The following is a 13,238-nucleotide window of genomic DNA, read 5'->3' as shown; positions in this document are numbered from 1 at the left end:
AAGAATTAATCGTTTTGTGTTTGAGGGATAACTAAACATAAACATAAAGATTTTCCGTAAATTGCAAGTTTAATCATAAAACCCCCTTACCCCGTCAAAATCAAGTGAAAATTAGGGAGGATGTAGTTTTTCTTTGATTGTTTTATACTTCAAATCAGAAAAGGTTAGGTTATATTGGGTACAGGGTAGTTACGCAAGGTAAGGGCCCCTCCAGAAGTTATTCATGGGAGAAAACTACCTACCCATTTATTTTAAAAATAAGGTGGCGAGACTCAGTTCTCGCTATCCACTTTGCGGAATAGCACCCAAAAAATATAACTGCGTCGTTAGATTTTCATAATTTTGAAATTTGACAAGGTGATCTTGTTGTTTAGGCTATGAAAGATGCCAGGATCAGGCAGAACAAAACTGAGGAGGAGGTCAATGAGCTCAACAACAAACTCAAAACTTTGGAGGTAAGTTTTTTTATCATTGTAGTACGCTGCTACTCTTTTGTTGGTTCATGTTGTATGTCCAGTCAAACTCATTTCTTTATAAAAGATTTAAAACTCTCCCTTTGATGAATGTTACATTTGAAGAAAGCATTTTTTTCTCTAATTTTTCAACTGTCAAAAATATATGATGTTTCTTGAGTAGGCTATACGCAATATTATGCTGTAGATATGATAAACAAAGATAAAGTTAATACTTTAAGGGACTATAAAAGTTTACAGGACATGATAAACTATAGAAAAAAAAGCTTTTGCTACACTATTGTTTAATTCATTATCCTTGTTCAGTCTTTATATCAATTTGTCTAGCGTCTTACAGAGCAGCAATTAGTTGTGTCATTTAAACTTTCTTTAACAACTAATAGAAGTAAAAAAGCTGATTTTACTTAATTGAAAAGAAAGAAAAGGCTTTCTAAAAACGAAAAAATAGTGTAGTGTTTCTACATAAATCCAATAATTTTTTTAGCGAACATAAACACAATAGATTTTTAAACTGTTTGTCCAAATTTGTTGAGAAGATCTTTTTGAAGCGTGGAAGAGTTGGTTACCTTTTTGTACAATGTATAGAAATATTATAAGAAACATTGATTAATCATCTGCTCTTAATTGCTGTTTTGTGAAAACTCCATGATAACTGTTTTAGCCTTTATTTGCAAACAAAAGCGCATAAGCAATAATCATTGGAAAACCATTAACAGAGAATGTCCACGTTTTTCAGCATAAACTTTAGGAAGTAAAAATAAGTAATTGGAAGATAAAACATTCCTTCCCCAATTAAATAGCAAGCTGTGAAGTTTTTTTTTTGGGAGGGGGGGGGAGGTTGAAGATTTTATGAAGTTTTCTCATAACAGATTTGGGCCGAATGGCTTTAGTCTTAAAAGAAAATGCTTCCTCAAAGCGCAAAGCCAATTTGGGTCGTTATCATAGATTTTGGAGCACAATTAAAACAATAAAAAAATTGAAATTAAATAATAGCTATTCGGATGATTAAAAGTCTTATCAAAGAAGAGAACACCTAAAACAAAAATAGTAATCATTGCAGAAAAAAGTGCCAAAAGTAATAACTATAAGTGCTAGCTTTCTGTAGTCGACCCTTCTTCTGTATTAACAAGGATCATACAGTTACAAAGCTAGTATGTATTTCAATTAAAAGGAATAACTAATTTTCTGTAATTTACCCTTCTTTAATTAAGTCTTTTTTAAATACAGTATATTTTTGTACGACCAGAAATTGTAAAATAATAATCAGAAAATTCACACGTTTGGTCTAAATAATTCTTATTTTAAATGGATTAGAAATGAAAGCTTATGTATTGTTATAACTTAATCTTAATCTTAATCTTAAAACGGACAAAGCAAGGTATATAGTTGCCTCGCTACTAATAAAGCAATTACTGCACAATAGCGCATTATTCTTAATAACCATAGTGCGCTAAAAACGCGCGCTATGGACCGTGCGTTTTGTTGTGCAGAATAGCTTTCCAAAATATAATTTGCCAAAAACACTCCCCTATGTGTAAAAAGTATTAGAGTTATTATGACAAGGACGATTGCGTCCATTAATAAACATAGGAAAATTTATGCAATTTTGGCAGATTTTAGCAGTCAGAGCATTTTGCGGCGGGTTCTCAAAATTGCCGGTAGTGCAAGAGAGCTACCTCTTATTTTTTATTTTGTCTGTTGGATTTTTTATATTACTCTATTATTTGTATTATAATATTATTATTCACTGCAAAAAAAACTTGTTTAAACAAATTATTCAGTAACCGAACAAAACAAATAAAATAGGCTTGTAAGTTTTCTTTTAATACTGCCAAAATTTCCAACAAAAGTATTGTTAAAAGATACGATTTTTCTTTTACTTACCCACCATCCAAAATTATAATGAAAATTATCTAATATCAAATTCGGCAACCGTGAACTTTTAACATTAATTAGCTTGCTTTGCTAACCTAGGTAATAAAACTATTTTGAAAATAAAGATTTTTTTCACCTTTTTATTGCAATCTTTAGGGCAATCCCTAAAATAACTCATTTCTTAAGATGATAATTTTACTGCGATAATTAAAGATACATCAAATTTTATTAGGATGTATTATGATTTATGAATATGATTTTTCTTGAAATTTTTTTCGTGTTTGCATAAATTATAATAGCTCCGCTGAAAAATATAATTGAAGTATCGTTCTTGTTATAGAAAAAAAGGAGTGTTTAGATTGAAGCATGTTGATAAATCCCATCACTTTCTTTTAATTCTTCTTTTATAGAAAAGCTTAGCTGCTTTACAACTAGGGCTTGCTCTTCCGTCCACCTAGCTAGCTAGTTCATTTTAAAAACAAGCAATGTCAAAACTCTAAATATATTATGACAATGTCACGATAAGGTTTATATTTCATAGTAAAAATAGTATTGATTTGAATTTTAATGCATAGAGTTGATAAAAGGTTTGTAATAACTGCACTACTTATTTTAAGAACTATTTTGGCTTAAGATTCTTAAAGATTTAGAATAATCCAAAACTTCTAATACTAAATGTTGTATCTTTTTTCTATTTTATTTTGGATGTTTTCTAACGATGCATGTTTTAAACGAGAATTGACACAATTGACATTTCTAGGATTCTTTTGAATTTTAAGAGGCCAATTAAATTTTTATAATTCTTTAGTCGACTACACAGATTGTTTACGAATAAGCTTATATTTCTAAAAGCAAAGTTAATGTACGCCAATAGTAGGTTTGTCGGTACTTTGGTCGTTAGTTTAGGCAAACCATCACATCGCTTTCTTTTTCTATGAAGTTTTATATTTTTTTTTATCTTATTTACACTTTCAAAACAATGATATGGTCTTATTATTCCTGCACTATTTTCCTACTGGCCCAGTTAAAGGATTGGGGATCTACACTTTCTAATTATATTTCTCGTATTCATTCGAATCCGGTGGATAGGAACCGGTTCTCATCCATACGAAAAAACTATGTCTAGCATGTTATTATATCCAGCTTTCTACGAATATAAAAATGTACAATCATAAGATTAAAACCAGTATTTTTAGCCGGTGCCTTCGAATTGTACATTCTATATCCGCGGAAAGCCGTTTATAATACGATGCGAGAAATAACTATTAATTATCGCATAAACATGGATTTAGAATACGTGGTTACTGTGAGTTATTCTAGCATACCCTGGTAAAATGTTTCTCAATGTTTGCTAATATACCGATACCTCTCTAAATCTCCCCCCCCCCCCCTCCTTTTAACTTTACCATTTCCTCTCCCCAGACCATGGAGAAACATATTGTCCAATTACTAAAGGACTATATTAGCAACCTGAATTAACGACAAAAACGTATACTCTGTTTACATTTTATCAATATTAAACAACTTTAATTATTTGCTTTAAATAAAGTGTCTTTTTGCGAGAGAAAAAAAAATTATGCCTTTGAAATTATATGCGGAAAGGATTGCACAATATTCTCCCTGAATTTGCTACAAAAAAAACAGCGACAAAATTTATATCCGCAAAAATGCTCGCGACCTTGAGAGGTGTTTTTTTCCATTTTTAGGCAAAGAAAAAAATACGTATGCAAAGGCTAATATTTGCAATGAAATAGCATATACATACAACACATTGACCATTTACTACACTTTAACATAGATTAAAGAATAGAATGTAATCATTTAAAGACATTTAAGGGTTTTTTTGAGGGAGGGGGGGGGGTAATTCAAGTGTGGGAGAGGGGGTAAAAACCTTAACTCCCCTCCTCCCTGGGACGTCCATGTATCATAAATTATTGGATTGTTTTCATTGAATTAGATCATGCCTTTTTCTTTTCAGTCATATAATTCAGTGTATTCTTATTTTGCAATAAAATGAAAAAATAAAAAAACAATTTTATAAATGAATTTAATATTGGGACTAGTTTTGTATCTATATTTATCTATGGTTTACTTCTTTTATTTGCATGTCAACAACAAAAATTCCTCTTCTGATAATATCTTCTTTGTGTGATATTGAAGATTTTCTTGAAAAATATAGAAGTCTATTTCCTTTTTAAATGTCCGCATTTAAAAAAAAACATACAGCAAACTTTCTATATTCTATCTCTGTAGCAACTATTTATATTAGGCTGCTTATGGATTTGTACATTTTTGGTCTGCAAGGTTCAGTTTCAAATTTAGTTTAGTCTTTTGCAACTTTACAATTAATTGACTACGCTATTTTATGTAAAGTAAAACGAAAAAATGATTTCTTAAGTTAACTTTTCTTATCTTATTATAAAATCTTAACTGGAAAATTAGGACTTTTAACTATCTTACGATATTTTATTATTAAGGTGTACAAAGCTGCATAAATGTTAAAAAAAATGTTGCAGTCCCATTCCTCTTGTGCATAGAGACATGTATAAATGTGTTGCCCTCTTATTTTTGCACATCAAGCACACAATTTAACCTCCCTATGCGCAAGTTTTAAAGATAGACACTTAATTCGTCCTTTTTGAGAAGGTAAAAAGAGACTAAACGTTGCTTTCCCTCAAAGTACTTATAGTGAACGGAAACCCCTCCCCATTTTATCTTTTTTAATTAATCAAAATTAAGGGTGGAGGTGTATTTCACTGTTTTTTTCAATAGTAGGATCAATTGAAAAACTATACCAAACAACTTGATGAAACCCTGTTTTGTTGCTTGTTATCATTTTTAACTTTGAAAGTTTTATGTAAAAAATTTTTACCCTTTAAACCTTTGCAAATTGGAGTAATTTTTAGGCCTATTTTATTTCTGCAATTGTAAAACCTAAAATGTTTGAAAAAGTGTAATACACACTACACACCACACTAGAATTTTGGTTACATTTGGTTGGGTAGGGATATGGAAAATAATATTTGCATGCTGTTTATTCAGACGATAAAATGATGCATTCTTCCTCAATTTTATCATTTTTTAAGCTGAGTTATTAAAATTGAAAAAGAAATCTGACACTTTAATTTGATAAAACATGAAAGTTGTTTAGTGGTTTAGATTAGATAAAAGTGATCATAGCTAACTTAGTATCGTCATGTGATTGACAGGGGCTTCAGCAAGAAAAAAGAATAGGTCATTAGCATACAAAAAATCTTCCCCCATGTCTTATACCTAAAGTCCAAGGACGAGATTTTTGATAACTTGTAATGTATTTCATAATATCGACCGTTATATTATTTAAACCTAAGGTTTACAAGGTTAAGTTTTATTGGTAAAATTCCTTTTATCAATCAACTGATTACAAATAAATCCCGCCAACTTATTTTTCATTGTAAAAATATATATTTACAACCATTACTGAAAACTTTTCAATTATCTTTTAACGGTTTATATAAAATTGTATGGTCCCTAATGACCTCTGTAAAGGCAGTCTCTGTTCATCAAAAAGTTTTCTACAAATCCAACTAAAAGACAAAGGGGGGGGGGGTGATAGGTCCACCATTAAATCTACAAGGATGTTATCCGTTAGTTTTATTTTATTGCAAATAAACATTTACAATTCAATAAATTATTCGTTGCAAATCTAATGTAAATAAAAGATAGGCTTATTTTCAAAAAGAATTAATATTTTTATGTAATATTTTTTAATTGACGAATGGACGGACATTTATATTTATAGTTTAGCTATCCTATTATATAATGCATTAATGTCTTTTTATCTGAAGCTTAAGGTCTCACTAATTCGTCCTGTTATAGTTTAAAGCTTTATTATTTCAAATTTAAGTCTTGGGATGGTTTTTAGCTATTTTTCTAGCCATTCACTGCCCCTTCAAATACAGATCTCCTAAATGCTAGTAGCAACGCCGCTAATTTTACTAAAAAGTGACAACGTTTAACCTTCTTTTTTGATAAGTTAATTGCAATTTGTATTATAATCTAAATGTTACATTCGACATAATTTAGAATTATATATTTTTTTAATTTAAAAAAAGTTATAAAAATCATAAATTATTCACACAAATGCACTTGTTTAAACTTTAACAAGAATGATTATATATCTATAGTGCAGCTTTACATCACAACTTTAATAGGTACAAAAAAACGGGTATTGATTAAATTTTTTAATTTGAAGCTTCCATGAAAATTATAAATTTTTCGGTTATAAAGTCTTTCTTAATACAAGAATTATAGTTTTATTTATTACTAGCGTCTGTGCCTCTAGCATCTAGTGGGTCTGTATTTGAAGCGAACATGATGGGAGCATAAAAATAGCCTGAACCCTTCCCAAGGCCATCAAATAGTCAAAACCATCCCAGGACCTTTGTGAAGTTACTCAATCAGTACAGTTCTTATTGAAATCTTAAGCTTCAGACAAGAAGATATTTATATAACAGGATGAGTTGTATTTGTAGCAATTTTTTTAAATTTATGAAAACAAAGTTTATAAGAAGAAGGGTAAATTAATATAAGCTACGCTTCCAAAGAAAAAAATAAGAAATTGCATTAACTTTCTCAAAAGTGAAACGAATTTCTATTGAAGTAAAATGCATGAGGGAAATGACTATAGAGAATAAATTGTAATTTAACCATCTCTTCATCTGCATGATACTTAAGGCAAAATTTGTAACTTAGAACTTGAAGGATAATAGAATTTTCATCCACTGACCTAACTATGTATTCATAAAAACTGCACTCGAATTTCTTCAAGGCAAGTTCTTAAATTAAAAGTTTCTTAGTTTTTGTTAAAAACATAATGTAATTTATTAAGTAAAGTTTACTTATAATACACTGTGAATTTCAATTTTCGGAGCCGGCTCCTCAGTTCATGTTGTGTTTATATAGTTACGTCAACGGTTAGGCTGTTTGGACAGCATTTTCTGAAAGCTTGGTTTAGTCCATGGTAGGTTTTAGGCTATTTAGCTGGGTTGTAGATCAGAGCTAGGGACGAAGCATTGTACTGACAAAAAATCCATATTCATAATTTACTGCTAAACTATAAATCAATAATAAATGCAATGTTTTTGATTCAGCAATAGGGATAAACACTTTTGAGCTCAAACTTTTAGGCAAAACGAAAACAACATTTAATTTTAATCTTTATGTATAACAACTATTTTCTTATATTTTATTTAAGATGTATTTCTTTCCGTTTTATATGCCTGGAAAAAAAATTACTTAATATTTAGTTTTTCTTTTGTTATAATATCTCTTTCCCCTATTTGGATTATATTTCAAGATGAAATATATAATTTACAATCATTTATTCTCAAAAAATTAGTCAAGCAGTAAATTGCAATTTTAGAATATTTTACAAGCGGACCTACTATACAATTTGTTTTGTTTTATTCAATTTGACTTTTGAATGCTTTTGCAGGCACTTTATTTAAGAACTTTTAACCAAAAAGTCAAATTTTTGGTCATCATCTAACACTAAAATTTATTCTTTCAAAATTAATAAATTTTTAGTTTTATCATTTAATTAGTCAAAATAATAAAATGTATGTAATACCATTTTATAAAACTATTGTCAATGGAGCTGTTTATCCTTGTTTTAAAAGAATTTAGCAAAGAATGTCCTTATATTGATATCATATTTTAAAATAAGATCATTGATTCTATTAATTCAGTTATAGTTATTCATCGCATCGTATTTTCCATTTAACCTTCATGTTGACAATTGCTGTTTTTTAACCGTGAATAGCTAAGCTACTCTGGAACTTAATTATCCCTGTTCAACAATAGCCACTTAACCTTGCTCTTATTGTTGGTGTCTGGATTCTAAATAAATAAGCAAATTTGATCTTGAAAAGAATCAACAATTTAATTTTCAATGATAATCTACTTTAAATTCTATAGTTTTATTCAAATACAACAAATTATTAAGAATAGCAAAATATTTTACACTCTACAGTAGAATTTATGATAAAAATTTTACTTTTAAGATATTAAAGTAATTATTATTGAGACTAAAGTAAATTCTTATTAATCTAATTTAGAATTATTTCAAATTTTAGACCTTAAGGGTTCTTTAAATAAAATGATTAATATGAATTTTCTTTTTAAAAATAATTAGATTTTTCTTTTAGGTTGTTTTTTTTATTATAGACTTGTTATTTTTAAGGAACATTTTATAATTCTAATTCCATATAAGTTCTGTTGTAGTCGGGAAAAGTTCTTTACAATCTAAAAATCTACAATATTCCAGAATTGAACAAATTTTTAAATACAAATAAATTGTTGATTTTTTTCTAATAGACTTTAAATCTAGTAGATGTTAGTATGAATCGTATACATTCTTCTAATTGTAGTATTCTTGATTATTACCTTAAACCAATTAACCACCAAAGGCAGAATTTTACACACATGATTCTAGGGGGTGGGGGTTATTTATCGCCCTTTCATTATTTCAGATTTCCAAATTGTTTGAATTGATTATATTCGTTGGCTTAAAAACTGTTTGTGCTTTTATTGAATTTTTAGGTTTAAACTTTTCATTCAATAACTTAGATTAGGGTCGCAATTCAATTTATTGTTTATTGTTTTATCCTTTACGATAAATGTTTTTAGCCATTTTTAACTCATAGTAAAATGAAGAGAAAAATCATCCTTTTGATCTCCATTTTTGTGTTGTGATTGTGCTCTGCTCATCTTTTCATCTCTTCTAGCCTGGCGCTTCATAACCTTAACCTTCACAACAACTCATACATTCACACACACACACTTATACACACACTCACACACACACTTATACACACACTCACACACACACAAACACACAAACGCACACACACATATTCAATCATGGATAAATGAAAATCAATGAGATTAAGAATTTATTTGAACCCAGTAAAAGTGTCTGACTATGACGTCAGAAAAAGTTAATAATTAACCAATGAGAGACCGCTATATATTTTATCATTTGTCAATTACAGTGAATACTGGCTTCTCATTGGTTAATTGTTATTTTTTTCTGACGTCATAGTTAGACACTTTTACGAGGTTCATTTATTTTTAAAATTGCAAGGAGGGTGTTTTCCATATATAAAAGTAACAATATGTCTGTCTGTGTGTCTATTGTAATCTTGCTAACTGCTCAAAAGGCTCCCCTTCAAAGCAAAGGTCCAGGAAAGTTTTATAACATCAGTTTTATAAACCAAAATTAAGCTTATTATTTAAGATTATTTAGATCAAGGAAGGATACGAAGTAGCGGGTTTCGTCGTATTTTAACAGTAGCTTTTGATAGGTTATTTTAGGTTAGGTTAGATGAATGTTAATAATTGCCCCGCAGGATTAGAGCCTTCCGCAAGGGCTTGAAATAGGAGAAAAGCCACTGTGAAAATAAAACGAAATCCGCTGTTTCGTTTTCTTTCCATGATCCGGTTATTACAAAGCAATTATTTTAGAAAGGCATTCTATATTATTATCTAGGTTTACATTCCCTTTATTCATGCAGACGAAGACACAAATGTATAAATTCTAATACAAATGACTTACAATTAAAGATATTAGAAATAGAGTGATGCACTTGATATATTTGCCTACTAAAATTAAATTTTAACTCATAAATAAGGGTATAGTCCCTTTCGTGGCAATGCTTCTTAAGGGCCGATTTGTCGTATTTTCAAAATGGCTTTTGATAAGTTTTTTTGGGTTAGGTGATTGCCTTGCAGGGTTAAAGCCTGCGGCAGGGGGTAGAAATAGAAGAAAAGCTTTTGTGAAAATACAAAGAAACGCCGCTTAAGGGGCGTTGCCACGAAAAGGACAATAGGACAATGCTTAAATGAAATATTCACAATAATATGGATAACATTTAAGTAAAAGAATAGAGGGGGCATGCTCTATATGTAATTCTACCCACAAGTTGGGGAACCTATGCCGACTTTCAATTTTGAGTATTAGCAAATAGAGTCGGAAATATAAACACAGCCGAGTCGCTACAAAAGAACATAAATAAATTTGCTACAAGACGAAAAAGGTCCCCACCACTTGGGAAGTTAGTTGTCTGGATTAAACATCTATATAATTAATTGCCTTACTCTATTTCTAATACCTTATATGTAAGAATGCAGGGAGAATAATGAAAAAGAAAGCCGAGCGTGGAACATTTTAGGGACATATATGTAGAGTTGTGGACAAAATTGGGGAAACAGTTTTTAAAAAAAATATACTATCTTAAAAATGGTACAATAAAGATATTTCTTTGTTTTCATAGAAAAACTGAAATAATCTTTTTTGGCGTTTTACCTCATATTGTATCTGAACCACAAACTTTTGGAAATAATATTTTTGTGGCTTTTAGATTAGGTTAGGTCAAGTAAAGGTTAGAAGAGCTCCGCTGGGATTTTATTACGTAATTTAAGTCTTGAAAATAAAAGGTTTGGTTATCAGTAATGGCTAAATTATAGAAAGTAAAAAAATAAGGTTCTATATAGTTACTGTTTTAATTGTCTACTAGAATTCTTTTATTTGACTTTTCTCATATTTTTTTTGAAAACTGATCACAATGATAATTTTGTTAGAAGGAAATATTTGTCCATTCTGATAATACACTCACAGATAAAACTTGGATAGATAGATAGAAACAGTTTTAGATACACTTAAAATGGAATGCATTATCCAAAGACTAACTTCTGCACATAGAGGCTATGTTTTCTAAGCTATAAAAAGGGGGCAGAAAATAGCCTAAAACCTATCCTAAGAACTATATTAGGATAAGCAAGTATTAGAATATGCAAGTGTGTGGTAATAACAGTGATCACTTTCACTTATGATGAAAAACAATTTTTAGTTTGGGGAGAATATGCATTTTTAGTCCAATATCCAAAGCAGAGATCATTTTACTCATTAGTTGCGATTCTGAAAGGAAACATTTTCTTTTGTTTGTGTTTTGGATCGTATTTATTTTTACATTTCTTAAATGAATTCATTAACATACAAAAATTTATAGCCACAGCAGTTTAAATACAAAAAAATTCAAAAGGAAATGAAAAATATTTGTTTTGTGTCAGATGTCCATTTCATAAATGACTCGCATTTAAATTAAATAAACAAACAAGTAAAAATATATAATATATAATAACAGATCTAATATAAATGGACAAATAATAATATAAAAGTATAAATGGATAATTCAGTAAACAATATTGCATTGCCTATATTTAGGGGTCAATTAACACATTTACTCTTATCATATGTTTAATATGATTATTTATAAATTCTTTTTGACAATATGACTACAGCACATACAAATGTTTAGGCTACATAGATTTACTCAAGGAAGGGATCAAACATTAAACATTGTTATTTATCGCATCGTATTATAGACAGCTTTCCACGGATTTTGATTTATTTGTAATACGATGCCATACAGGATTTTTAATTTGGCTGAGAACCGGTTCTAGTTCAGTGGGTATAAATTTCTTCCCATACTTAACATTTTTTTTGTTATATATCTTGACCAAAATATAGTATAAAATAAATATTAAACGATTCTTGTTTTTAGATTAGCATAATTTAAAAGCAAAATAGTTTTCCTTCAGGTTCAATGTTCCTATCCATGCCCAGCTACACTGGGACATGATGACTTTTAATTTAATTTAATGATGTTTCTACCCTTCCTGCTTGCATACACATATGTATGTAAGCATTGTTCAATATTTTCATTTTTATTCATACCAGCGGCTAAGACTCAAACATGTAGGAGCAATGATAGAGAGGGAACAGATAGCCTAATAATATTCCAAGACTTTAATCTAAATATGAAATAGCCTAAAACAATCCCGGAACCTATGCAAATCTTCCCTTGAATGGAGAACTCAATCATTACAGTAGTTATTGAAATCTTCAGCTTCAGACAAAAAAATACTTTATCGCTTTTTATGATAGGATTAGTACAGCTACTCTTTATCATAAACTTCGACTATACATATGTCTTTCCCACCTAGCTACATCAAAGACTGACTACATTTTATTGATTTTTCAAAACCAAAGGCTTGAAATAAAATAAGCCGTATTAAAATTATATCATAATTATTAATTAGCAAACAATGTAATTTTTATCAGGCATTTTACTTCGTCTTTACCCAAAAACAAATAAAAGTTAAAATAATGAACCAGCCTAATTTACATTAGCATGTACACAAACAAATTTAAATATTAAATTATATAATACCAAGAACGATAGCAGCCATAGGAAGCACAGAAGAGAAAAGTTTTTTTTTAAATATGATTATTCTTCTTCCTATGTTGTTTTAATCCTTCTTAATGAACGCTAATAAATGATGACACCTAAAACTAGTAGTAAGTGAGAAATTAATCACATCAGGGAAGGAGGGGATATTGGGCTGTTTATAACACTAGTTTCCAAAGTTTTAAAATAACCTATTCTAATTCGTTGGCTTAACAACCCTTAAGTGTAATCTACAGAAGGAATAATTTTGTGTATCATTATTAGGGATGTACATAAATTTATCGGCCATTGTCTTATTCCTTCGATCACATCGTTTTTTTATTTGAATAAAAATAAGGTATTGAGATGGTAACAGATTTATTTATTTTCAGAGAATAGCTTTAAAACTGATCTAAACTGTATATCCAAAAGGCCAGTAGTTGTCGAGATCTTATGAACAAACACATACTTAACTAATTTAATTCTATGCACTCAGCATAAAATGCAATGAATTTATTCTTTAGAACTAATTAACTTGTTTAATTTTTAAGTGTGCTCACAAAACTACAAAAAAACAGCATTAAAGTTTTTTGTCACATTCTAAGTATCCCTACAATAA

The 13,238-nt window shown here is 29.4% G+C and overlaps 2 protein-coding genes across 3 annotated transcripts in view; both read left to right on the top strand.

Moving 5' to 3' along the window:
• Positions 1-13,238, top strand: part of LOC145314481 (luciferin sulfotransferase-like) — a 301,018-nt gene that overhangs the window by 184,336 nt on the left and 103,444 nt on the right. The gene's annotated exons all lie outside the window — the stretch shown is intronic.
• LOC145314240 (tropomyosin-1-like) overlaps positions 1-13,238 on the top strand; it is an 80,132-nt gene that overhangs the window by 16,684 nt on the left and 50,210 nt on the right. Inside the window, exon 4 of one of the 2 annotated variants that reach the window (XM_080154081.1) lies at positions 375-455. The exons of the other annotated variant lie outside the window; for it this stretch is intronic. Within the exon in view, the coding sequence (XP_080010207.1) occupies positions 375-455 (81 nt within the window). The remainder of the gene's footprint in view (positions 1-374; positions 456-13,238) is intronic. 2 annotated transcript variants of the gene reach the window in all.

The sequence above is a fragment of the Acartia tonsa genome, chromosome 1 (assembly GCF_053477335.1).
Source record: "Acartia tonsa isolate MP-2025a chromosome 1, ASM5347733v1, whole genome shotgun sequence".
Classification (NCBI taxonomy): Eukaryota; Metazoa; Arthropoda; class Copepoda; order Calanoida; family Acartiidae; genus Acartia; species Acartia tonsa.
Note: the sequence above shows the minus strand (reverse complement) of the source record. Positions and strands in the feature narration are given on the sequence as shown.